General features: G+C 36.7%; 1 protein-coding gene across 1 annotated transcript; it reads left to right on the forward strand.

Moving 5' to 3' along the window:
• MARCHF5 (membrane associated ring-CH-type finger 5) lies at positions 1–26,648 on the forward strand. The gene is made up of 6 exons (XM_062496389.1): positions 1–253; positions 15,146–15,348; positions 19,184–19,314; positions 22,519–22,702; positions 23,108–23,274; positions 24,424–26,648. Exons 1-6 carry the CDS (start codon positions 210–212, stop codon positions 24,538–24,540), a joined length of 846 nt encoding a protein of 281 aa, XP_062352373.1. The 5' UTR covers positions 1–209; the 3' UTR covers positions 24,541–26,648.
• The last annotated feature ends 103 nt before the right edge of the window (positions 26,649–26,751 follow it).

Below are 26,751 nucleotides of genomic sequence, written 5' to 3' on the forward strand. Positions count from 1 at the left end.
CTCTCCCCGCGGCGGCCCGGGAGCTCCGTCCTGCCCAGGCCACCGGCCCTGCGCCGCGTCCCGCCCGCCGAAGGAGGGGCCGCCCCGGCCGCCCCGCGGAAGGCCGGATTTGCCACCTTCCCGTTCGCTCCCCTTTCTCCGCCGCCGCACGCGTGACGCCTTTGTCAGGCTCCGGGCCCTCGGCTGGGCCCGCTCCTCCGCCCGGGGCCATGGCCGAGCAGACGGGCTTGGCGCTGCCGCAGACCATGGACAGGTACGGGGAGGGAACGTTCGGGCTGGGCCTGTGAGACCCCCGCGGCGGGCTTAGGGCCGGTATCGCGGGTCCGGATTCATTTTTTTGCCTTCTAAAGTCCTTGGTGGTCTGGCAGAAGTTGTGCGAGCGCTTTCGGAATGCAGCGCAAGGTAGCGCAGGCAGCTGAGGGGGGAGGAGGGCTCGCTCCCGCAGCCCTCGGGCACAGGAGGTGTGTGTGTGTGTGTGTGTTTGTGCGTGTGTGTGTGTGTGTTTGTGCGTGTGTGTGTGTGTGTTTGTGCGTGTGTGTGTGTGTGTTTGTGTCTGAGCTGGGGCGGGCCCTGGGGCAGCCGGGGGCCTGCAGGAGCGGGATCTGGGAGAGCCTCTGGGTAGGGAACGCACTTATGGGCACCCAAAGTGAGGCACCAAAAGATGACCTAAGCTTGTGCGTTTTGTTACTGGTTTTATGGTCTGAAGAAAGCCAACAATTGCTTTCTGTAGCGTTCTTAAAAATTACAGCCTTAGAAGTATTACGACTTAAGCATCTTTCCTTGTCTATAATTACTGACTTGTACATTCTATTTATTATATTTGTTTTCTCATTATACTTTTATTTGGATATATAGCACTTCTGGGTTGTTCCACTGAGCACTTAAGATTCCTTAAGTGTAATTTTCACTCATCCAGGAAGCCCTTGCAACCTATCGGTGGGGATCCAGAAGCAGTCAGGCTTCTGTTGATGTACCTGCCAAGTTTTCATCATAAGGAATCAGAAAGAACCCTGATGGTTTTCTCCTTTCTAGGTAGCCTCTAAGTAGAGACTATTTAATGAAATACAGCCTATCATCAGGCAGGTGATGGAAATACAAACTATGGGAGGCAGGGGTAGAACTTGTGCAGCCTGGAAGGTGAGAATAAAAGGTTCTAGTTTGATATAGAAAGAGGATCAAAGTGTTTGGGGAGGGAAAGTTTGTGTTCTAGAAAAATTGAAAAAGAGGTAACAAAGGGGTGATTTATGTTATAAGAGTATTACTGAATCAACTCCTCTTAAACTGAAACCAAAACAAAACAACAAACTTTCATCTACATCCTGAATTTTGTAGTCCAGTAATATGTAGTATTTTGTGTTTTGGAGTTCTAGGAAGAAACCATAATACTATGAGTGGATGTCCTGATGCCCATGGCTACTGTATCACACTCTGAAATCCTAGTTCACCTTGTTGGGAAATGGCTGTCAGGTGATGCTTATAATCTTTGTTGTGATCAACTGTTAAATTAAACAGTTAATTAAAAAAAAAAAAAAAAAAAGGAAAATTAGCTGCCTGATTGCCAAACCAGTTTACTGTTCTTCAGTTGTCACCTGTCGTAGAGATGTGGGTTTTGATATACATTTAATATTCTTGTATCCTTTCAAGTTTGTGAAATTATAATTTGTGTCTCTGGCTCTTTTCAAAGACTTTTTCTGGTATACTTGGAGTCACTTGATTTGTAAAACAACTGGACAGCATCTCTGATTTCCTTAATAACAAGGACAGCAGGGAAATAATTTGAAGTACCTAAGTAGCATAAAAGGAGGTCTGAAGAGAGGCTGTAGCTTTCATGTAAGAATTCCTTGGGGCTGTTCTAAGAAACTTTAGAAATAGGAATGTGGCAAGTGGTGAATGTAGTAGTAAGAAGGAGCCAAGTATTTAGGATTTTAATTTAATTCAGAGTGTAGCACAACATCAATAGAAGGATTTTGGACTAACCAAGACCAAAATGCAGTTGATGTAAATAATGTTTCTGTTTATATGGGGTTTATGGAGCAGGGTTGCATTTGAATAAACAGATTTTTTGTTTTTAAACAGGGAACAGCATCTGATGTTTCTGAAGGTTGTACATAACTGTTGTCATGTTGTTTGTAGTGGTGATCAAGATAAACCTTCAGTATTTCATCTTTAGGGACAGACATACCCCATGGTTAAATTATCTGTGGGGTTTCTGAGGAGTAGAAATTCTTCTCTCTCCTGTAATCTTTTTTTGCTTATGACAGATACTTGTTTTCCTCAGTGAGAAAAAAAAATAGATACACAAAATCTTAAGAGTAATTGCTAATAATTATAGCTTAACACAAAGTGCATACTTTTAAATAAAATACAGATTTTTTTTTGGTGAAGGATGCAGAAAATAGCTTTCCAGTGAAGATGACTTTAATTTGGATTCTAATAGTTAAGGAGGGGAAAAAAGAAGGGTTTTCTTCTGTTTCCAGTACCTAGATCACCACTGAGAGTGGTGACATGCTGTTGTTATCAGAAATTAGGTATTGCTGTAGATCTGAATGCTTGCTTTCTTGTAGACATCTTGAATGCATCTTGTATACAAGGGTCAGAGCTCTCAGAGCAAGTTCTCTAATTCTCTGTTTGTGAGAGGGAACCGCTGGATTCTTCTCTTGACTCTTAGATTCTATACCTGTATGATTACAGGTGTTTTTTTTTTCTTTAATAGATTTCTCCAGTGCAAGGACTGACTTAATAGCATCACCACATTGTTGCCTGGGATTCATCTTTCTTTGATATGTTTTGTGCTCCATCCTTTATTTGCCTGCATAATTTCAGTCTAGAAGCAACCCATGGATTTATAGTGAAGGTAAATATCATTTAGGATGTAAGGAGTTAGTTGCTCAAAATTTCTAGCTAAGGATTTTATACTTACCTGAAGGATTGGCTGTAGCATAAATATAAGAAGCATGACTGTAAAGTGACACTACATTGTGGATTATCTCATCTGCAGCATTTAGGAAACTAATCCATATGACTGGCATCATCTTTTCTAGCCTCAAAACTGGAATTTCCATCCCTCTTGTAATCTTTTTCTTCTCTTTCATGTTCAAGTAACAGTTCCAGATAATAATTCTTAAAATACTGTCCTTTTCTGAAAGCAGGAATCTTTTCAATCTGTGGTAGAAACTCGTATTTCTGGACTAATGTGTATACTTTAAGGCAGGGATTAGTAATCTGGCTAAATGGTGAGATTTTATTATTATTTCATTATTTTTAATGCCTTTGTTCATGTTAGTTTAATACATAAATTGTAGAATTATAGTAATCTTCATTAAAACTTGAAATTATGTGGCAATGGGGTTTTTATGTGCTGTGAATGTGAGCTGTAATGTTAAAATGTACTCATATTTTTAACTTTATTCTCCTGACTTCATGTAGATTGCTCTTGCAATTGGTTATGCCAAGGCTTCAGAAAATGCTAGAGTTCTGTTTTTCAAAGCATGTCCTGTGGTAGAGATTTGTGGTATTTCATGTACTATCTAAATTAAAGACAACTGCTGTCTTCTTTCCTATATTTGCCATCTGATCAGAACATGGTCACTATTGCTTTCTGTTACTTCAGTCTTCAGAGATGTTAGTCAACATTTGATGGATAATCTGTTGAAGGCTTGTGCAGGTACATGCTGAAGAATCAACATAGAGGTAATTTTAGCATGGTTTAGTTTTTGAATTAGCATTCTTAATTTCCTGACAGGATGGTAGTTGCTCAGTTGTGGTCAATATCCATGATAAAAACTAGAGCATCATCATGGGACTTGAAGTCTCTACCCTTGCCATTCTCTACTGAAAGGAGACAAGAGCTGAAATTGCAGGTAGACTTTAAAAGCAATTAAGCAATAAATTGTTGTTTGCTTAAGAAATTACTCTTACTGTCAAGAGTACTGTTGCAATTAAATTTTCTCTTTGCCAGATCATTGATTGATTGGAAAAATGCTAGCAGATGTAGTGCAAAAATTCCAAAATGCGTTGAATTTTCTATTTCAGTTTTTTGAAAAGTAGCCTGATTCCATGGTCATTTTCTTTTTTTTTCCCCCAAGAAAAAAGATTGTGCAATGGCTTTGTGCATAGTTTTCAGTTTCTCTTTCCATTCCAGTCACCATTTGTGGTGGTGTTTGTGTTGAGATCAGTCATTTCCTTCCTTCTTTGAGAGGGCAGGCACTGATTTAGTTTTATTTGCACAATTAACTGTTGATACTTTAGTAACCTAATACATGGTTTTGGATTAAGACTCTAATGCTACAACCTTGACAGTGTAATTAGTGCAGTGTGGTCCTTGATTGAAGATGTTTATTCTGAACATTTTAAACTTGTACTGTATGTTGTGCTAATTTCTCTCACTGATGAAGTTGACAGTTGAGTAACTCTTTGTAGGAGTGGTGTTCAACCAGATAAGATATGCAGAGTAATAAGCAACATAAAGCACAGTACAGGATTTATGTATTATCTTTTATTTTTCACAGAATGCCATCTCTGCAGTTATTCAGTCTGTTTGTTCTGCTTGTACTGATTAAGCATGTTTCTCTTCCTTGTCCTACTTCAAGTAATTGTTTTCTTTCTTCACAACAGTTAAACTCTTTTGAGAGAGATTTTCTTAACTTCTGGTCAAAGTCTGTCAATGTCTAGAAGTACCTGGCTTTCTGTTCTTTCTTGAGAAAAGGTTGTTCATGCTTAGAAGGAAAGGGTGTGTAAGAGTAGAGATTGGACTGTGCTGGGTTAATCTCTACCAGGAAGGAAATAGCAGGTTTGTTTTTCCCTGTCCTTACCCCAACAGTTTGGAAGTTGATGTTGATACAGGATGGAAAAAGCAGAATCACACATATCTTGGAGAGTGGATTTCAAGAAAGAAAGTTTGAAACAATAATCACTTTATAATAGCTTGACTTTCTCATTACTGCTTCATCCCAGGTACATCCCTTAGGTATTTTGCTTCACTTTATGCTGAAGATTCTGTGTAAATTGATTCCTGTGTCTTACCAGTAAAAATGATTAGTGGAGGCTTAATGCAGACCTGTACACTGCCTTTTGCCCGTGTGAAATATACAGGTGTCAGCATGTTATTTATAAACTGTCTTAACCTTTTGACTGTCCTCTTATGTACATTATTTTTCTATCTTTGATGTCTGCTTTGATATGCTTAGGAACAAATGTATGTGTTCAAATTGCTGCTTGACAATTAACTTCTACCTGCAGACAGTAGGTAATTATTCTTCCTATTTAATTGTGAAGAAACTCCTGAGAGACAACTTATATTTTTTGTACTCAAATTCGTGGCATCTCATGTATTGTGAAGGCATTCAGATAATATTTTAATTTCTTATATTCACTTTATCTAAAAAAGCTATACAAACCCATATTTATTGATCTTTTTCATATAAAAGTGTTCAGACTCTGTAATAGTGCTTAAAGCTCTTTGGGTTTCCTTTGCCATGATGTCTTAAAGTGCTCACTAAAGTTGAAGCTTCTGACAGTTAATGCAAATGTGTTGAATAAATATATGTATAATAATTTACAGACAATGAATATGTCAGCTGTTTTAGGCTTGTTTGGCTTTTGACATCTCAGCATGCTTATGGCCTTTCTGCATTGCACAGAAGGTGGAAAATTCCTGGTGTGAAAGTAAGTGCTTTCTGATGAAAAAAATCAACAGAATGGGCCAAGTACTAGATTTTTATAGGATATAAATACCTACCTTTATCAAAAGAGTGTGTGATTTGCTCAAGGTTTACTGGCATTTGTAGTTTACCACAAGTAGCAAATTCATCACTAGTGCAAAAGAAAAGGGACTCAATCTGAAGTGGTTAAAGCAAACTACTTCTGTCTGATGTTTGTAAATGAAACTGTTGAGATTACATAAGTTGGTCAAAGGGCTGGAGCACATGATTTACTAGAAAAACCTAGAGGGAACTAGGCTTGTCTGAAGAAGGGATGGCTTGGGAGATCTGATAACCTTCTACCTACTGAGGAGGTTGTTCAGAAAGTGGAGGTTTGTGTCAGGGTTGTGAGAATCAACTGTAAATTTGAACAGAGAAGTTTTCAGCATGTGAGGATGGGAGTGGTGCAGGTAAGCTTGGGAACAAGTTGCCCGGGGCAGATGTGGATCTGTGCCCATGAGGCTTTTCAGGATCCAGCTGGAGAATGCTCTGCTGTCTGGTCTGAATTTGGTGTTGCTTCTGTCTTGGGCAGGAGGTCTGACAAGATCTCCTGTGATCCCTTCCAAGCTGTAATTCTGTGATACCAAGTCTAGATGCAATCCCAGTTTGTGGGAAAACAGCACAGTATCATTTGCACTGTATAACTTAAGCATACTATGCTGGAGGTGCCAATAGGGAGGTACAGTCCCCTGACACCTTCTAGCAAATCTGCACTTGGCCTTTTTTAGCACAGGTTCTGAAATTTGTACCTAAAAGTTAAGATAACTTCCTGTCTAGTTGGACTGGGAATTTGCTTTATTTTTCTCTTAAGATTTTTGCTCCTGTCGTGTTAATGCTAATACGAGTGCTTTTTGTCAAAAATTTCTAAAACTGAATGCAAGTGCTTATGCCCAGGATTTTTGTGTGGTTGATTCTGGGGGAAGGATTAGACACTTCCTGCCTAATGCTGCTGTAGGATAAGAAAACTTACAATCAAAATGTCTACTTCTAAATGCTGCTTAAAAAAAATTGCCCTGAAATTGTATTAAATCAGGGACTAGCTGTTCATTTGTTTCTAAGTTAACATAAAAATTCAACTGGCCCGCTATATAATAGTTTCCCCTATAACGAGTAAATACCAGTTGATTTAAGGGCTAATCAGGGAATCCTTGTATGTGCTTGAGTTTGGAAACAACTTTCACAGAAAATAAACTTTCTGGATAAGTGTTCATAGTGTTTTTAGGTTTTCAGGTGATTGCTGATGAGAAGTATGGACTGTTTAGTGTTCTCAGTTTGTATCTCTGCTTGTTTCCTCCTGTGGCCATGCAGCTCTTCTTCAATGTGTACATAGTAAAAGAAACTGCTAGCACAGTGGGAAGGTGGTAAATAAGAGAGTTGTCATGACAAGAGGGGCTGGCATTCAGTGGTATTTTTTTAAAGCCATGTTGACATAATTGATTATTTCTTCACAATCATTCTAGGAAAAAAAAGACAAGATCCTCTATTTTAAACCTGCAATGTGGTCATTATGTACCTTCCAGATCTCTTCTCATTTTTTTTCTTCTAAGTGCCTCCTGGAATGTGAATATTTTTGTTTAGAGGTGGATGTTTTCTATTGGGCTTAAATGTGCCAACATAAGTGAGCTTTCTGTGAGGGATGTAATTACAGAAGACCATGTGCAGAGTGCTTGTGACTGTTCTACCGGTGAGTCATGCAGTCAGTTCCACAGCTTGTCGAGGAGCCTTACTTCATGTTATGATCAGACAACTTGCAATTTTGTTCACATTTATTCGGGGTAAAGACATTTCCAAATTTTCAATGTCTGCCACATTTGATAGGTGGTTTTTGTTTTTCTTGAGGTATTAACATTCAAAGAATTTATCTTGCTGGCATTTAAATTTTTTTGGTAATTTTTAGGTTGTCAGAAATTGTTCCAATTTTTATTACTAGGATTATAAAATGACAGACTTAAGTAGAGTTTTTTGGTTTTTTTTTTTCTCTTATACTGTAAATTTTTTGTATAGAAATTATAAACTGAGAATCATTTGAGTAATAGTATCTGTCATGAACTCTTGAGTTCAAAGCAGTTTGCTTGCTTTGGAGTCTTCTATGTTTTGCAGTTGGAGGACTACACTTCCTTTGTTTTTTTTCTTTTTTTTTTATTTTTTTCTTTAGAAGAACACAACAGGAAGATTGCTTACCCTGTATGGTCAGTTAACCATGAAACTCTCTAGGAATACATAAAAAATAAGAAATTTCTATTTCACTTTCCCTAAGACTTGAATGTAAAGCAAGTTTCTAACAGATGTCTATGCTAATGCGTTTACTTTTATAACTAAAGCTGCTGTACCAAAAGATTGATTTGTACTTCTGCATTAACTGTGTGACACTGGAAAATGGCTGCAGGAGTTTGAGCTCACATGATACAGACTCTGTGAATAACTTTGCATTTCTTATCATTTGCTAATCCCAGCAACAGCTTAATGTCAAGATGGTTACAGTTTTAGGCAGGTCAGACTTGGTCTATTCTGTATGTAGGTTGCTCCTGATATTTGTAGCATCTGTCATGTACTCTGTTCATGCACCACAAATACCAGTGTTGGTATTTTTCTGATGCAACTCCCTTCCCCTTTCCCCCAGTGCAAAATAGCATTGTTGGCTAACAGAAACTACCATGTTTTTGTCTTCATTTATAGTCTGGTCATCTTAGAGGTAATTAATAAGTAATTAAGATGTTTAAAGTCACATTCAAGGAAGTAACTTTAAATAGCCTCTAATATGTAATTTCCTAGTTGCTTCACATCTCTGTTACTTCCTGTGTTTGTGATTATTGACAGATTGGTCAAACAATGCATGAGAAAATGTTATCCCTATATCGTATCATATGCAATCTACACTGTAAAAAATCCATTACATTTTAAAGCATTAACTTAATGCTATTAGAATTCTTCACTGTTTGCTATGTATGTACTTGACTATGTGTCAACTTTCTGTTCAAATCATGTTGTTCAAAGCATGTTTCAGTTCTGGAAGTGAATTGTTTTGTGTGTATGTATGGGGTTCTTTGTTTAGGTTTTGTTTGTTTCACTTTTTTTCCACTTAGTTTTAGTCACTTTTGTTTTTCTTCCTAAGATGGTAAGAATCAGTATTACCCACACCTAGCTGGCACTCAGTAGCTTTAAATTGATAGTTGTAGGCCAAGCTGCTAATATACAATAATAGAGTTCTGTTAGCAAAATGTATAATGTTTTAGTAATAAAGTGCTTACGGTATGAGTAGTAGTTTTTTCCCTGATTTGTCCTTTGTACACGTCTAGAAGGGCCCTGTTATCCCTCCCTCACTTAGGAAATAAAACAAATGTTTCTAACATCAAAGTTCATTGCATATTCAAACGCTGATAGCAAAGCCACTGAGCTTTGGTGATTTCTCAGCTTTTCTTTTTTAAAAGTAAGAGTATGGTAATAATAAAGCCTTTAAGATAACTGAATTTTGAAGACTTTGTGAAAGGAGTATGTCTAAATAACTGGTTACAAAAGTTTAACTTATCCTAATTTTTGTACTAACCGTCTAGATTTGGCAAACTAGAGACTAAAACCCAACAAGATAGCTAGATCTGAGGAGGGATTCCTTATTCTATGCTGGCTAGAAGCAAAGACCATAAAAACTTCTTAAGGCTGAATTTAAGCACAATAGGTGATGCCTGGCCTGGCAGTCAAAGCTTTAATTTTATCCACAAGCTAGAAAGCAGCCAGGAGGATTTGGTGATCTGGCCTTTACTCGTATCTCTGCCTTTATATAGTGCAATGAACTCAAGTGTAAAATATTTCTGCTTGATTTAAGCTATAATTGAGAATTTAATAAACCTTGAATTGAACTTCTGATAATCAGCAGATATTTCTGGTGCACTTTCTAGTTAATTATTCTATGTGGTTTTAATATGTTTGTTTACTTCTTTTGTTATCCACATGCTTTTATTAAAAGCTTTTAAAAATCTGCTTTATACGGTGTCATCCTGAGGTTTGAGGAAGTCAGAACCTATATGTGAATGCCACTTGGGTGACCATCTGTTCACACCAACATTAGCTTGATATTCTGTACTTGAGCTGTTTTATTGAAAGCATTGCTTCTGTAGTAACGTGTAAGTTACTGTTATGTCTAGATTCTTAACAATGTCTCCTTTACCCAGCATTGCACCCTATCCTTGATGACTAGGTAGAGCAGAATTTGGTATAAGGTCAGATGACTTTCAGGACTTCATTTGAGAATTTTAGCCTTTGTTTCAAGGTGACAACATGTTTTCTAGCTGAGTGATACAGGCTGGCATATGGCTGCTATGCCATGCTGCCTTAAAAGCATCCACTAAAGTCACCATGGAGCATCTCAGACTGCTATTTTTGCACCAGTATCTGTTCTTCACTCACTGTATTCCCCTTTGTGTTTTTCCCCTTAGGATAGTGTAAGGGTGCTTGGAGTTTGATGGGAAGGTTTTGGATTGAAGATGAAAGTATTTTCCTCAGTGTTTGATAGCCAGGAAAATATTGTGGAAAGAGCAGTGTTCCATCTATAATCTTGCAAGTGGGTTTGTCTCTTCTGGCACTTAATCTCCTCTGTGAAGCATGACATAAGCTAACATTTCTCAGGTTAATGGTATTCCTCTCTCTCAGCCTTTGTCAGGGGTTTGTAGGCCAGGCTTGCATTCTCTCCTGACCAGGCAGTGGCCCTCTGGCACAGATCTTACTGCTGCCGGTCCTTCACACTCAGGAAAGGAAATGCTTAGTGGTAGCATTTGCAATGAGGTGTTTTTCTTGCTTTTTGAGAGAACAGTTTGCTGTCTTCTTACTAAAATTCCAGCCAGCTCCAAAGCAGCTTAATGCTACTAGGTAACTCCGTTTTTTTGACATCCTAGTCTTCCAACTTAAACATGATCTTGTAGTAGTTAGAGTGTAGCAGGCAAGTTTAGTGTAAAGCTTATCACTATTCATCAAAGATACTTTTTATCTGTTGACATAGACTATGCATAAAAAGTTGTTACAGAAGCTCATGAAGAATTGCCTCTTCCAAACAGCAGACTTGTGTGTCATTCTTTAGAACAGTGCCTTTTTATGGCTAGTTATTGGAATACTTTCAGTCATTTCTTTCAAGGTGTGTTTTCACCCCTCACTGACCTGGCTCTCTGTGCTATTGTTGCTGTCAGTTATGTTGTAGCCTTTGCACTGTCTTCTTTTTGGATGTGAAATTAAATTGCAATAAGCTGCTGAGACACTTGCTGCTTAGCAGGACAAGGATGCTTTACTCTTTGCAGCAAGATGTCAGCAAGTTCCTGCCACTTTAAGGAAAATACCTGTGCTTTATGATGGGGGAGAAATGCAGAAAATTTACTATTTTATGGAGGAACTGTAATGAGAGGGAAAATGTGTTTTTAGCTCATGATTCTAGAGCGCATCATGCATGTTCAAATTTTAATTTCCCACAGTAAGTTAGGTCTAAAAGTCTAGTAGAACTTCCTTTTCTGAGAAGCTTTCTGGTTTTCCTGACCATTCATATTTGTATGCCACTGAACATAAGGGGAAAAATTCCAAGATGTTTCCATTTCCACTTGCTCTACTGAATGTTTAAAACCAGTTCACAAAACAGCTATGCTGTCCCAGTCTAGCAAGTCATCTTCCATTAAGTGTTGTGGGTACAAGGACATCTGCTGGGCTTATGGGGCTTTAGAAATTTTTGCAAATGTTTTACTAGTATGTATAGAAAATCAACATACTGCTTTTAAATTACTTTTTTGTATTGCTTTACAAAAGTCACACCTTCTTGAAGATAAAGCTGTTTCATTATGAATTCAGCTTTCATAAATTGAGTTAGATTTGATTTAAATAACATTATTAGATATTGTCTTCCATCTAAGACTGGATTTGGAAAAAAAGTAACCTTTAGAAGGGGTATAGCTTAGTAAAAAGGAGAGCAGTCTAGGTATTAGAGGTTTTTTAGGGATGTGCTGGAGCTGTAGCTCCAGCCAGGTACCAGAGAGAGTGGGCTCCTTACTGGTTAGAAACTTGTCATTTGGAGGATCCTGATTTTAGGCAGGCCTTGGTTTCTTAGAATACTCATGGAACATTTGGAGTATAGGGTCTCTAATCTGCAGTACAACTTTGTCCCCATCTGCTTTTCTCTTCACACAAGCAGGTCTGAAAAGAGTTTGTCTTTACTTGAGAAAAAAAAGACCGATACAAAAAATGTGTTTTTCTCAGAGTCAAAATACAATTTTGAGACTGGAAAGCTTCATCTCCTGGGACCTGAATCTAAAAGGCATTTGCAACCTTATATTCAGGGCTGCAGTAGTGATATTGGTCTGGGGTTTTGATTTTGATTTGATTTTTTTCTTTTTTTTTTTTTTTTTTTGAGCCAAGGAAGTGTGGAAAAATACATTAGTGTTATTGATTTGGCTATGCAGAAAGTCATCAAGGAAAAAGGTTTGTGTTTCTATCAGAAACAATGCTTTGTTCCACCTTTTCAGCCCTTTCTATTTCAGGTTATCTGAGTAGCAACCTGATTCAGTGGTAAGAATCAAGGTCATATTTTATTCAGTACAAGAAAATGGAAAATCTGGCAAGAGCCTAGATGCCTATTTAGAAATGGTTTTATTTAGTCCTTTCTTCTACAGCTGCTGTCAATGGAAAGAGATAAAGCTGATGACAGTATACAGGGAGTTTACTGTTCATTATTCATGACTTGCTAAAGGTTTAAGTCTGTTAAAGGATTTTGTTATTCCTTTCATAGGTCTTTCAGGTTTTCAGGTATCATTGCCTGGCAAGAAATTGGGTGAAGCAGTTAAAGAAAAAATGCAGATTTTTCTTCACTTACTAACCTTGACAGAGAACTTGAGAACAGAGTTTAGTCTATAACCATTGTCATGGACAAATTCACTAGTTAAAATTGCAGTGTAGCAAGATTATGTTCATGCTTAAATCTGTCATTATTTGAATAAACTCTAGGCTTCCATTTTGTGATGGTATCCTTGGACCTAATGAGCTCGGTTGAGAAGTCTTTAATTTATAAATAAAAATCTGAATTACAAATTCAGAACAGTTGTAGACTTAAATAGGATGTGGAATAAGTGTGTGAATGTTTACCTGTAATGCAGAAAAAAACTGCTGAAGAGGAACAATTGTCAGTAGTATTGTATGGTATTATTTATTCTTAAAGTAAATTTGGGGATTCTTAATGAAAATAAAAGTCAATGAACAATACAAGAACTTGTATTCTGTAAGAACTCGATATTGAGTGCGATGAACCAAATGTCAGCTGTACCTTGTAATCCTTACAAATCTTAGTTGTGGTCTCAGCATTCTCATCTAGATTCTTATTAACTTGTAGCTTGTCTGTCTTTCCTCCTCCTGCTTAGGAAGGTTAATGTGTCCTTTCATTTGGGACTGCAGTAGGCGCACATTGGGAGCATGAAGGCAAAAAGAAAGGTGGTGTTACAGGATTGAACAGCATGAGAATTCTGATACAAACCAATGTGGGGAAGAACAGAAAAAAAGCCAAGTCAGACTTTGATTTTTACCTTCCCATTAAGATGAATGGAAGAAACTACAATTCTGATTCCAGAAGTCAGTGATAAACTAAAAAGTCTTCTCAAATGCAAGCAGAGGCAGCTCTAAGTTTTAGACCACCACAGTTTAAATTTACATCTGTACCTACTATGATGTGTTCTGTACTTATAACTGGACATGTGGATCTTATAGGTTCATTTGATGGATTGTTCAGTATTGAACTGCTTTCTCTTCAGTCTTCCCTGGAATCTGAATCTTAAATTGTATTCCCTTTTACAAATATGCTGGTAATAAATTGCTACAGGCTTGCCCTCTGCTCTGGCAAGTTGCACTTGCAACTTGTTCAGCATACTTCTGCTACTATAGATGTTAAAAGATTCAGCACTTTAAAGAATGTCTTGCAAGTATTTTATAGACACAGTAATTTCTATTTTAAATAATGGCTATTCTTCTGTGAAGAAACACTTTCAATTTACAAATAGAATACTACCCAAAATAGTGAGGTCTGAAAAGAACAGCTGTTAGACAACAGTATTTTTCATTTCTTGAAGTTGGAGCCTGACAAAATTAAATTTTCCATTGCATATTCCCCCTTCTTTTTCCTCAAAGAGGAGCTAAACAAACAAAAGCAGAAGTGAGAGGGAAAGCATCATGGACCACTGTAACATCCTAGCATGGAATTCACAGTCATTATTCTCAAATAATAAAGTTGTTTTGTTAATGAGCGCCAGAACATTTCTCAGTTTCTTCTTCCTCAATTACTGTTACTCTTTACACATAAGAAACCTTTTAGTGTTTCATCTTAATGATGTTATTCAGGTTGTTACGAGAACAAAACTTCATCAAAATTGTGATGCAAAACTTCAGTTAGGTCACAATGTCTAATTAGATTGTTTCTTGGTAGTTAAATTATAAGGATGCTGTTGCTGTGCTCCTTTATAAGGGTTTAATTGCAATTGCAGCGGCTTGCATAAAATATTTTTTAAAATCAAACCATCATATATATATATATATATATATATATATATATAAGGGTTCTTATTTGGATAGATTCTTGTTTATTATGTAAGCATCAATATCTTCAGTATAGGAATTAGCAAATTGTTTCACAGTAAAAATTACTGGCTGAACATACCTGATATTTTCCTAGTTTAGATCCATATTTTGCTTTCTCTTGTAAGTTGACCAAAACTCTGGCCTAATTATCATCATCCATCTGGGAGTTCCTAGGTTCTGTGCTCTCTTCAGTTGAGGTTGTATAGACTGTCAGTCTTGTGTTTTCTCCTTACAGAATTAATATATTTGAATTTTCATGTCCATATAATTCTCCAAAGCAGAATTTTTCTCCTCTACTGGTACAGTAGTGTTCTTGAAGTACTGTGTAACTGAATTTATATTATACAAAATCAACTTGTTTGAACTAAATACTTCATTTTTTGGTATATTTTATAATTTGTGTTGTTTTGTCATTTAAGTGGATTGAACTTAGTTTCCCAAGTAACAGACTACAATATTGATCTTAGGCACTTAAAATTTTAAAAAAGCTTTACTAAAATGTTGTAGAAGGGGATGATAAAACATTAAAAAATATGGATTTTTCATATATTGAATTATTCAAAGGTTGGACTACAGTTTCAATGTTCTTTAATCATAAATTATCTAAAAGTTTAGTTAATAGTTCAGAATGTATAAAGCAGATGCTTATCTAGCTGTAAAATTACGTTTATGATGTTGATTTTATAGCAAAACTGTGGTACAAAATACTTACACTTCTGATGTTTAAGAATGAAGTAACAACCATCATCTCCTCTAGGTGCACATTTTCTAAAGCTGCATCCTTTCACACGTGAATGTTTACTTTAAGCACGTTAAAGTAGCAGGAAATATCTGGTTTTTTTCCCTTCCTGTGATTGCAGAAGCTGCTGGGTTTGTTTTGCTACCGATGAGGATGATCGGACGGCAGAGTGGGTGAGACCCTGCAGGTGCAGGGGCTCCACCAAATGGGTGCATCAGACTTGTCTGCAGCGCTGGGTGGATGAGAAGCAAAGAGGAAACAGTACTGCTAGAGTGGCTTGTCCTCAGTGCAATGCAGAATATTTAATAGTATTTCCAAAGCTAGGTAAGATATGGATCATTTAAATTGTGGTTTGTTTATTTATTTGTTCCTGCTTTATTTTATTTTCCTTTCTTGTGCTGGGAGTACCAGTTCTGTTGGAAAATTGTTTATTCCCTTTTCCAGACCAAAAGAAATAACTTTATATTCTGCTTGCATCCTATTTGGTGGCTTAGTTAAATGCCTTCTAAAAATTTTGGATGTATTCCACTTAGGTATATAGATAAATCTTGTGATTGACCTGTAATTATTTCCTGGCTAATGGGATTATTTTTCTTGTTGAGCAGAAGGTGACTTCTTTCAGCAGTTGCCACACAGCACATAAACACATCTTTTTTTTTTTTTTTTTTTTTCCACTCAGCTTGCAGAGACACTTCAGAGGAGAATTTCCTAAGTAGCATGTGGTATTACTGGAAAAACATACTTTCACTTTGGTCAGGAGGTGTTTCTGAGTCAATATTGCCCTATAATCAAGAGGCAGAATATTTATGACTGCTGGGTACTGCTCTAGCTCTGTCAAGGTGAAAAAAAATGTTGGACATGGTCTTCTAGAGTCTCTACTTGAGCAGCCAAGTAGGATAATGCACAGTACTTTGCATGTATTTAAATTAGCAGTGCTTGCTGTTATTTCAGCCCTCTTTTGCCCATGCGTTCTATGGGATATATTAAGCAAATCAAGAAAATGAAATGTTGCCATGGAAACTTAAATTTCGTTTAAAAGTAAAACTGCTTGTTAAAAGAAATGGTGATGTAGCAATTGAGTGCAGGCATTTAGAGGATTTTGAAGAAGATTTTTTAAGTATCCTCTTTCTGTAATGAAAGAGCTGAAAATAACTCCCTACCAGTTCTTTGGGACAGGACCCCTTTCTTATTGGCTTAAGGGCTGATGAAATTAAGGTGTCAAGGGAATTCTGAGTGATGACATTTATTTCCATGCTAGAACACAGTAATGGGAAGTAAAATATACACAACAGTACTGCATTGTTGATATAAAAAAATACATAAATCAGTGTAAAACTTACTACAAGTTATTAATATAACAGCCACGGTTAGACTTTGCTGAACAGGGTGAATCTCCATCATAAAGAAGGCATCAAACTATAACATTTACATTGGCTTTGGGAAGAGAACTGGGTTTCTGTCTGGACACAGAATGCACCACAGAACTTGATGCTGTTTAAAATTCTTATTTGTGTCTTGACTGATGAAATTGTAAGGAGAGCCGCATTTGCATTCTATTTTGACAATGACAAAAAGGGGAAGCAGCTGTAATTTGGGCAGGATACATTAAAAATAACAGGCATTTTAATTTGTTCCTGCAATTTGTGACATACTGTATTTGAAAGCTTAGATTCCAACATTCCTGGATTCTGAAGCTGGCCTAAAATTCTTGCATGAGGTTGTTCAGCTCTTGCATGCAGGTGTCTGAGACTCCCTTCATGTATTTTGATATATTTCCCCTCACAATAACATCTTTTTCCATGATGAGGGCATAAAAATTCAGACTTGTGTAAGTACACAAACATTGGTAGTAGAGCAGGGAAATTAATCTGAGTCCATGGAAGATGACCTTGAAGTGCCTTAAACAAGGGAGGCAGTCTTGCCCTTTGGAACTCTTTCTAGTAACCCAAAGGTGTTCCAGTGCAATACAACTACAAGTCAATCGAGGTAACACCAGGCAGAGTAAGGACAGTAAGAATTTTCCAAGGGCCCTTGCTAGTGGCCCTGTTCCTCATGCAGCTGGTGGCTTTTGAAGACACTATTAGTCGTACCCTTTCCTGAGGTATCACAGTTCAGAAGCTTATTTACTTCAAGTCTTCCCTAACATACTGCTGGAAACTTTTTTTCTAAAAATTCTGTGAAAGGACACCCCCAACACAATTTTTAATTTACGATTATAATTTCAAAGTAATATCAACTGGAGACATCAGTGAATATAATAACACTGGATGTCTTTTTATGTATTTACTAGTTAAAACAACCTCTCATGATATATGTCAAAATCATAAATCCAGTTTAGATTTGATAGTGTCTACCAGTTCTGGTGATTGGTGGTAATTATATTCTTGCAAGCTATTTTCTGCTCTTCTGAGAACTTCAACCAAATAGAAAAATATTATTACCACTTTGAAAGTAACCAAAGTATCTCTTAGACAATTACTTTAGTTTAATAAACAGAAAACAGTTTGGCAGAAAAAAACACTTCAAAGCATGATGTAGTTTTCAAAATGAAAAATATTTTTGTTTCATATTTCTTTATTTTATTTGGGTATCAGTGATACTTATTTTCCTGTTTCTTCCTCAATACCGTCTTAAAAAGCAAAAGCAGTTTTGTCCTCTTTTCTCACTACTTCCTTCCTAAGGGCTAATTAAAAGATTATTTCAATAATTCTTTCTAGTATTTTCACAAGATTCTATACCGACTCTTTAGCCAGGTTTCTCTTAATGATTAGTATTGGTAGGTGTAATTTGTTTGTACTTGTGTTATAAGGCAACCTTCAGTGTCATTTGAGTCTCCTGTTTCCAAACATAAGTTTTCAAAATGGTATAACCAAACCACTTTTTCAGAGACTCTGGGAAACAGTCAAGATGTGTAAACTACTGTGCATTTAGTACTTGCAGTTATGACCTTGTTGCTACTTCCAGCATACTGATAGACATCGCAGCACCTTCTTAAGTGTGTTCTGGAAAGTCAAACACAACTGTTAAGACTTGAACTGGATGTTCCTGTTGCTTTTTTTCCACCAGCTGACTTGAGCTGATGAGAACAGGGGTTTTTGAAATCATTCACAATAGAGCTGCTCTAGAAAAAGAAGAACTAAGTAAGTCATGAAACAGGAGTCACAATTTTGTCACTGTGGGTAAACTTTGAGAGACATGGAGGATTGGTTACTTGAGGAATGCCTGTAGGCTGTTTTTGAGAATTGTCTCTGATTTTGGTAGGAAAAAGTAGGAGGGAGCTCACAGGAACTGTTCATGCATATGAGCTGTGGGAGGACAGTCTATGTAGAATTTGTTGACAAATACAAAAGTAATGCAGATTATGGTGATGATGTTTTTCGCTTCCATATATACTTAGCAGTGTTCTGGCTTTTGCTTCACTCTTGCTCTTGCAGTCCCTCAAAGAAAAGATGCAGGCATTGCCCTTGTTTACCTCACCCAAAGGTAGTCAGGGTATTCATTGTCTTGCCCTTTGTAAGTCTGGAAAGTGCAGTTGTGCATAGACAGAACAATGCACCTATTCATGTGGTGTTGTCAAAGGCACTGAATAACCTGAATAGGAGTATTTTTCCTCCAGTGTTTTGAGAGTTGATCCTCTAAACATTCTGAATGCAGCCTCTTCCAGTGGAAGGGATCTTTTGTATTAACTGCACTACTTTTTACTGCATAGCAGGCTAGTTTAGCGACAGAATTTTCAGGTGAAGCTGTCAAAGATAAGGACATGAAGTACATTACAACAAATCGGTATTTTACCTTTAGAAAACTAAAATATCTAACAACTAAAAAAGGCACTAAACCTAAAGTGGTTTCTACAAAAGAACAATTCTTAACACAAAGGAAGCTAATTGGTGGGTAAATTAATGCTTCAAACAGTGTATCAATCTCCTGGCAAGATTATGTGGTAAATGAAATGGTAGGTAGAAAGAAGTTACAAGTTTAGCTTAATAGCTTTTTAATTATATATTCTCACTTAAACAGCACGTGTAGTATGTCAGACTTGTATTTTGCCTCATTTGTTCTTTCTTATTGGTGGTAGATGCTGACCTTTCTACAGTATGCTTTTATGTGTATGTATCTATATATATATCTATCTTGAAACCTTACTTTTCCTTTATCATAGGTCCAGTTGTTTACGTTTTGGATCTTGCAGATCGCCTGATCTCAAAGGCATGTCCCTTTGCTGCAGCTGGAATAATGGTGGGCTCTATCTACTGGACGGCCGTTACGTATGGAGCGGTGACGGTCATGCAGGTACACGCGAATTCCTCTTGCCTGCTCCTAAAGCAAAAGTCAATTCAGGCTCCTTTCCTTGCCTGAAAACACTCTTAGCTGCTTTCAGCGTAGTTAACAGTGAATTCAAGATGGTTTTTCACGTTTAGCTGATCATAGTTTATAAATGCAAGTATGTCTGTTCAGGCACAGTTCAGTCTGCAACTAACAAAATCCACTACTCCTCTAGCTGTAGTGTAGCTGTAGTGTCTAGCTGTACTGTCTGCCCTGTGTATGGCAGAATGGTGGACCCATTTCTTTTCTCTTGGAAAAAGTGCCATTTCCACCTAGCTACCAATAATGAGTAATTCTTCACAAAAGACATGAGATTTAATCTTTTACCTGGAGAAAAACTTTTCTAGTAACATTCACAGGGTTGAAATTGAAACATGGTAAATTATTTTCTGGGTAATGTGATGATTTTTTTAATATAATTATATAAAGGAAAATACATGCTCTGAATGATGCAATTCATTAATAAACAAGAAATACAAAACACTGCAAATCAATAATGTTTTAATTACTTCAGACTGCATAGTAAGTTGAAAGGGGAAAATACTTTTCCTGCTTCTGTTCTTGTAAACTTGCTATTTAAATACAAAAGTAACATTGACAGATGGTAGACTATTAACTGTGGAAAGACTTGTTCATGACAATCCTAGTTCAACCACAAGATCAGAGTTTTCAGAGATTGTACAATCAGAAGCATTACCCTTTTAGTTGTTGATTCCTGTATTATATTCCTATATATACCTATTCCTGTATATTCCTATACTCCTGTGTTTTGCCTGAAAGCACAGAAGTATTTCTGATGCTAATTCAGCTGTAGATAGAATTAAGAAACCTGCATGTTAATAAATACTCCTCTACACAGTTCTAATTTTAAATATGCAACCTGGTTCTTCTCTCTGTTAGTCATTTGGCACTAGTTCTTGGGATCTGTGGTACTGCCCTGCACTTCTACAGGTCACTCCCTCTCAAGATCGTGTGCAGTTTCTGTGTGATCTGAAAGCAGAAATGGAGGCCAAATAAGTAATTGCAGTTTCCCTGTACCAGTGTGGCCAAGGGTCAGGCAGCTGCATAGCTGATATGTAATGGCTTTCAGTCTACCTCCATTCCAGTGGATGAGTCTGTGTATTACAGAGTGGTGCAGTTAATTTTTTTTTTTCATTGAATATTTTCTTCTTGTGGCTCCAACAGGAACACTACAACCATCTGTAATACTGCAACCAGACTTTGGAAATGCTCTAGTCCTTTTCTCCTTGCTCACTGCTACACTGAGCCCTTTTTCTGTAGGAAGTTGTGACCTTTTTAGCTGCCCCTTTTTTCCATAGCCAAATGGAAAAATAAATGCTTTGTTCTGAAGTTGTTTTGCATTTGAAATGAGGATCTGTCTAAACGTTAGTTTAGGCAGCTGGTTAAATGCCAGGTATGAAGAATTAGCTATTTTCATGATTTAACATTTTGATTGTATGGATGGCATGCTGGGCAGGACAATAATTTAGTTTTGCTTGTAGAAGAGGAGATTGAGTGGGTAGTAGAGGGAAACTGTTCACCCCTTTTGTCCCCCAGCCTTGCTAGGTTTAAAACAACTTGTCTCCTGATGCATTTCAGATTACTTTCCTTTAATTGAAGGGCCAGAGAGAAGCACAAAAGCTATTTTTAGACTTCAGGCACAGAAAAATAAATACAGAATTGACATTGTGGTAGCTAAGTCAGAACAAGTCAGATGGAGATGCAGAAAGCAGAGAAATACAGTAATCTAAAGCAGAAAGATACAAGATACTGAGGCTTTTTTTGATGGGCAGTGATTGTAAGGAGAAAAAGGATAGTGTCAGACTTCACAGCTTGAGTAGAAGATACTGAAGAAGCTGGAAGACAAATGCTGAATGTTTTTTCAGGGATAATCTTTTGGCAGCAACAATATTAGTTATGCCTATTTTTAGAGGCTGTGGTATATAACATAACTTCCTGTTCGAGAGGCATAACATGGAATGCTTCTCAGAGCACAGCAAAAATGTACAGTTTGAAGATACTGTGGTACCTTAGCTTCTGTAGCTTCTTCTGTGTCCTATCTATTCCAGAAGTACTGGGTTTGTTATTTTCCTTTTTAAAAATATTGCTGTTGTTTCATGTTATCTCCTAATTCTAATTTTTGTGCGATTAAAGACTTGATAAGTTATTGTACTTGTGGGGAAAATGAGAAGTCAGTGAAAACACATCAGAAAATCCAGTGCCTGACAAACATTATTTTAGTGTTTCTAGTTCTCCCAGATTCTTACAGAAAAAGTCATGAACGAGCCTGTTCTTCCTGGAAGCAGTTCAAGGACTGTATTAGCATTTATACTGCTTAAACTGAGATAACTCTAGAGGATATCTACCATGTAATTTTTTATCCTCAGTTCTTTTGCATTTATTTAAAATTAAAACAATGTACTTTTTAGAAGACATTAGGCACTGTTCTGTTACAGTTTTAATATGTGCATTTTATAAGTGGAAAAGTCTGATTAATTTTTTATATGTTAGTAGAAAAGTATAGACACAGCATTAATAATGATCCTCTAAAATCCTTGAACTAACTACATTTGAAAATAAGGTACATGTGAAGATATGCTGCTATTTCCACTACGGTTTAAAATAATGTTCATCTTCCTGCATTGTCCAGAGAAACAATAGTTAAGTACTGTGTTCTGTTATGTAAGGTATTCCTAAAAACCGTAAAATTTTGATAAAAACATATTGAGGTACCCTCTATCAGTTTTTCCTTTGAACAGTAGTATCTGTTCAGTTTCTGAGTTTAGAATTAACGTTGTAAAACTGTAAATTCTTAAATGCATTTTGGAAAGCTGGATATATTATTAGTATTTCAGATGTTTAGGCTTTTACTTACCCAGAAACACATGAAACATTTCTTGAGATGGTAGGGAATTCTGTTACAGCTCTTTGCAAGATTAATGATTTGCAGACTAGGACTGGATGCTCATCTGCATTATGCTCCATAAGCAACCAAGGATACAAAGAGAAAACAGAGTAAATTAGGTAAAACAGTATTCTTTTTGTCTTTAACTTAAAACATTTTGGGCAACTTCAACCAAACAGCTTTTTAAGTTACATTTTTGTTCATTTGTACGTTGTTACAGTGTTGTGGCCTTTGTTACATTTGTCAACTATATGCATATATTCCAGGTTGTGGGTCACAAAGAAGGTCTTGATGTGATGGAGAGAGCTGATCCTTTATTCCTTTTGATTGGCCTTCCCACTATCCCAGTCATGCTAATACTGGGCAAGATGATCCGTTGGGAGGACTATGTGCTCAGACTGTGGCGCAAATACTCTAATAAGCTACAAATTTTGAACAGCATATTTCCAGGTAATGTGATTAAATTTAAAAGGAAATGCCAAGATTGAAGCTCTGCCTTCAGGATATGGGGATAGGCAAGTAGTTTTTGCTGTTTTTAAGTAGAGGTGATTAACACCATCCCTCTGTTTCACATTCATTCTGTTTAGATGGTGTTTATATAGTATGTCCTGAGAAGGATTGGGCAGGAGTAGCAGGAACATGGTTTCAGTTCAGGCTTTAGTAACAAAACAAGGGTCTTACTTGAAAGTAAAAATGACTGCAGTCAGTTAATGGAAACAGAATGTTCACTGAGAAGAGGGATAGTTCTCAAAAAGTAGTTGGGCTATAGATGTGTGGTGGGGTGGGGAATGGGCAGTAATGTGTTCTTTTTGAGTGGCTATGTAACCTTTTCTTCCCCCGTGCTTATCCCCTTAGGCATTGGATGTCCTGTTCCTCGTATCCCAGCAGAGGCCAACCCTTTGGCAGATCACGTCTCTGCCACACGTATTCTGTGTGGAGCTCTAGTTTTCCCTACTATTGCCACGATAGTTGGCAAGCTGATGTTCAGCAGTGTTAACTCAAATTTACAAAGGACAATCTTGGTAAGATTCAATACTGTTTGTTTCATAAATTATTATGATACAGAAATATGAAGTGTTGTGAAGGAGGGAGGCAAAGAACAAAGGAGCATAAATTGATTCAGAATTTTAAGAGCGGCATTCAATTAAAGGAAGGGGTTTTTTTTTAAAGTTGCCTGTCTTAGCAGTGGACAAATGTGTGTGAAAGACTGGCTTTAATGACTGAAGCTAATCTCAGTTCATGACAAAGCTTAAACATTTTATCTGGCACTGTAGTAGGCAGGCCTTAGCAGTAATTAAGGCTGACAATTAAGATGAGGAGCCAGCATCTTCTAAGAACAGTCTCTGTAAGGGAAGACTGCGGTTTATATTATAAACCTTTCCATATTAGCTTTCGTTTACTGATTCTGAGAGAAACTCTTTGCTTCTTATTTTAATAAGGAGAGGAAAATTAACTCTCCATAGAATTCAAGTGGAGGAGGAATGACAATCTCTTTCTTTGTGAATAACCTCTCTGGTTGCAGCCATTCAAGGGCAAGTACACTGAGTTTGGTAATATGGAATCCCTGTTCATCTGACTGTCACTTCAGCCCCTGTTTTCAGTTCCTGCATGTTAATGCACCCCTCTCTTTTATATGGAACAAACAGTGATATTGCAAATGTTCATGCAAACTAAAAGCTTCTTGCTGTCTCATTTTGAAGACCTGAGATAAACATATTGTAAAGCTTTCTAGAGGGAAAAAAGTTTGTTTTACAAAAATAGATTTTATTTTACTCCACTTGTGGCAAGTGCCATTTTTCAGAGTCTAGGTATAGAATGGTTATCAGTACTATTCTTTGTGCCATGTATAGTATATATTCAGAGAAGGGAGGAAAACAGATCTTTATTCTTGAAATGAGATTTTGATTTTTAAATTCAGAATACTTGTGAGGCTTCCAAGGAGATAAAAGCTTTTATAGATTCAGTTTGTAACCCTTTAAGTAACATTAACCTCTGTAATAGTGCATTGTGACAGAAAGCTTGAAGATACTCATTTGGAACTGTACTAATTAAATCTTTTGAAGAAAATACTGTATGTTTAGAAAACAAATCTTTGACTGGAAATTTTTGATAACATTTACAATTATATGACACTGAACTGTGCAGGTTTTCAAAATATCTTTTTATTTCAGGGTGGAATTGCTTTTGTTGCTATAAAAGGAGCTTTTAAGGTTTACTTCAAGCAGCAGCAATATTTGCGCCAAGCTCACCGCAAAATTTTAAATTATCCTGAGCAAGAAGGAGCATAAGGCTGTACCCTCCAGATGTCACAGAGTCTCACCTAACAGGTTCCCATGTTGTATTGGTTCCATTGTTATTGCACAGTAGTGGAAAATTGTGATAAGTTGCTGCTCCTCCTTTTATTTTTTTCTTTAAATACAATAAAGTACTGTCTTGTGGCAGGGTAAATCTTTTCAGCAACCACTGAACCTAAGAATGTGATTTGGCTTTCATTATTTTTTGGGTATTTCTGTTGGGCAGTAGGCTTTTGAATTATTTTCTTTGAGCCAATATACTGAATGGGAAAAAAAAGAATCAACTACAGAACATTTTAAGTGTAGTTATGTAGGCTATATCCAAATGCCTTTTCTATAGGTGTTTTCATACCCACGCTGTCATTCAGTTTAGCATTTCACACAATGAAGGAAGATTGCTTTGATGAAAGGAAATGTGAGTCATTACCAAGGAGAAGTAATTTTCCTTGGGTTTTGCTGGTATCAGATGAGGAGTGTAAATAGCCAAATGACAGAGAAAGCAGAAAGCAGATCACTCTCTACAGGACTTGTATGTCAGCTTTAACCACCTAAGTATTAGGTGTTAAAATTAGCATAGCTTTCAGGTGACTATTTTATTACTGGTAATTTTCAGTGTCCTGTTGTATCTTCTGCAGTGCCTAGTGTCATTTTCTCATGGCTTTACTGGTTTGCAACTGGTGCTGGATAGCATTTTTTTCCTCCACAGTAAAATTATAAGGGGGAAGTAAATTATAGTTGTTTATTTTGTAGTTAAGTATTGGAGCACTTGTTTGGTTTCCATATTCCTTCATGTTGTGTAAATACCTATAGAAATCCAGTGAGAAAGTAGCATTGAACACTAAAGCTCCATTTGAACTGACAGAGCAGGGCATCCCCTGAAGCATCCAGACCTGAGTGTGCAACTCAGCTCTGTTCAGAACTAGGCTCCCCTGCCCTAGTGGAAGTGCTGGCTGCAAAGGGGCTGACATTACACTTTGGGTACCTGAGCTGAGCATCGTGCCAGCAGGGTAAGTGCTCTTAAGGTAACTTGGCTCCATTTTGTAAAGGATTAAAAGATAAATCTTAAATGTGTAATAAAGTTTATTTATACAGTAAGCTTTACTGTTTCCATGTGTCTAAAGTAGTCAGCTGAGGTAGATGTTAGCACTTCCATTATTTGATGTATTTCTAAACCTAATTTCAACAGAAATTCAACTGTTTTGTGAAGTTAAATTCTGACAAACATAATAAGGCCATGGTATATTCATACCAGACCTAATCTAGATTTTGTATTTGAAGTTCTTTATTAATAACAATTTCTTTGTTTTTCTCCAAGTTTTTTCTTGTCCATATTAGTATGTCAAATGCATGAAGAATGGCTTAAAAATATTCTAGTGAAATTATTCATAAGTAAATATTTCTGCTCACCAGAAATAAAGTAAATGCAGAATGGACTTCCTCTTTGACTGCAATAATGTATGTTAGGAGAAATTCAAAGTAAGGTAGCTTTTCTATAGTATGTTTATCTTAATTATCAAGATGTAATATTTTAAAACTGTACAAAAGTGTATATAAAGGCCAATTAGTATTAAAAGCCTATACAGGTGTTAAGAATTATACATTCAATCAATATAAAATACTTTTGAGGCTCTTGCTGTAATGGAAGAATTACTATAACCTTGTAAGTCTGCTGATTATACTTGTCTTAGTGGGCTCATTTTTATATAAAACCTAAGCTGAGTAGCAGCCTCTGAAAGTTGCTACACTCTGTAAGATAGTCTTGAAACAACATAATACATATTTCTTACAGAATTTGTCGTTTCAAGAAAACAGCTTTTCAGTGGTCTTCACTGTATATATTTCCAAGCAATTTATTACTGTTTTTTAAAGTCTCATGGAGAGAATTGAATGATGCAAATTAGTGGGTTTGAAACTTGTTTCTTGGGAAAGCTCATTGTCTCCTCTGGAAGTTGAAGCTATTGTAAAAATACAATTATAAAATACTGTATGGACTGTAAGATGATTTCACAAGTGGTTAAAGGTCATTACTCTGTAAATCTTGTTTTTAAGTATTAAAAATTATAGTTATGTTGAATTAGGTTGAATAAATATTTTTTACACTGCTTAGTGCGTTTTGTCAGTTGAACAAAAAGCCTGTAGCACAACTTCTGAATGGAAACTGTGTTTTGTTTTAATGCATACCTAAAGATTTATATAATTAAGTTG

Source organism: Cinclus cinclus, chromosome 7 (assembly GCF_963662255.1).
Source record: "Cinclus cinclus chromosome 7, bCinCin1.1, whole genome shotgun sequence".
NCBI lineage: Eukaryota > Metazoa > Chordata > Aves > Passeriformes > Cinclidae > Cinclus > Cinclus cinclus.

Excerpts from the sequence above, each read along its gene's own strand:
- MARCHF5 (XM_062496389.1), top strand. The coding sequence starts at position 210 with ATGGCCGAGCAGACGGGCTTGGCGCTGCCGCAGACCATGGACAG. Across the intron at positions 22,703-23,107 it reads TTTGAACAGCATATTTCCAG|GCATTGGATGTCCTGTTCCT; the intron begins GTAATGTGATTA and ends TTATCCCCTTAG. Across the intron at positions 23,275-24,423 it reads ATTTACAAAGGACAATCTTG|GGTGGAATTGCTTTTGTTGC; the intron begins GTAAGATTCAAT and ends TTTTTATTTCAG.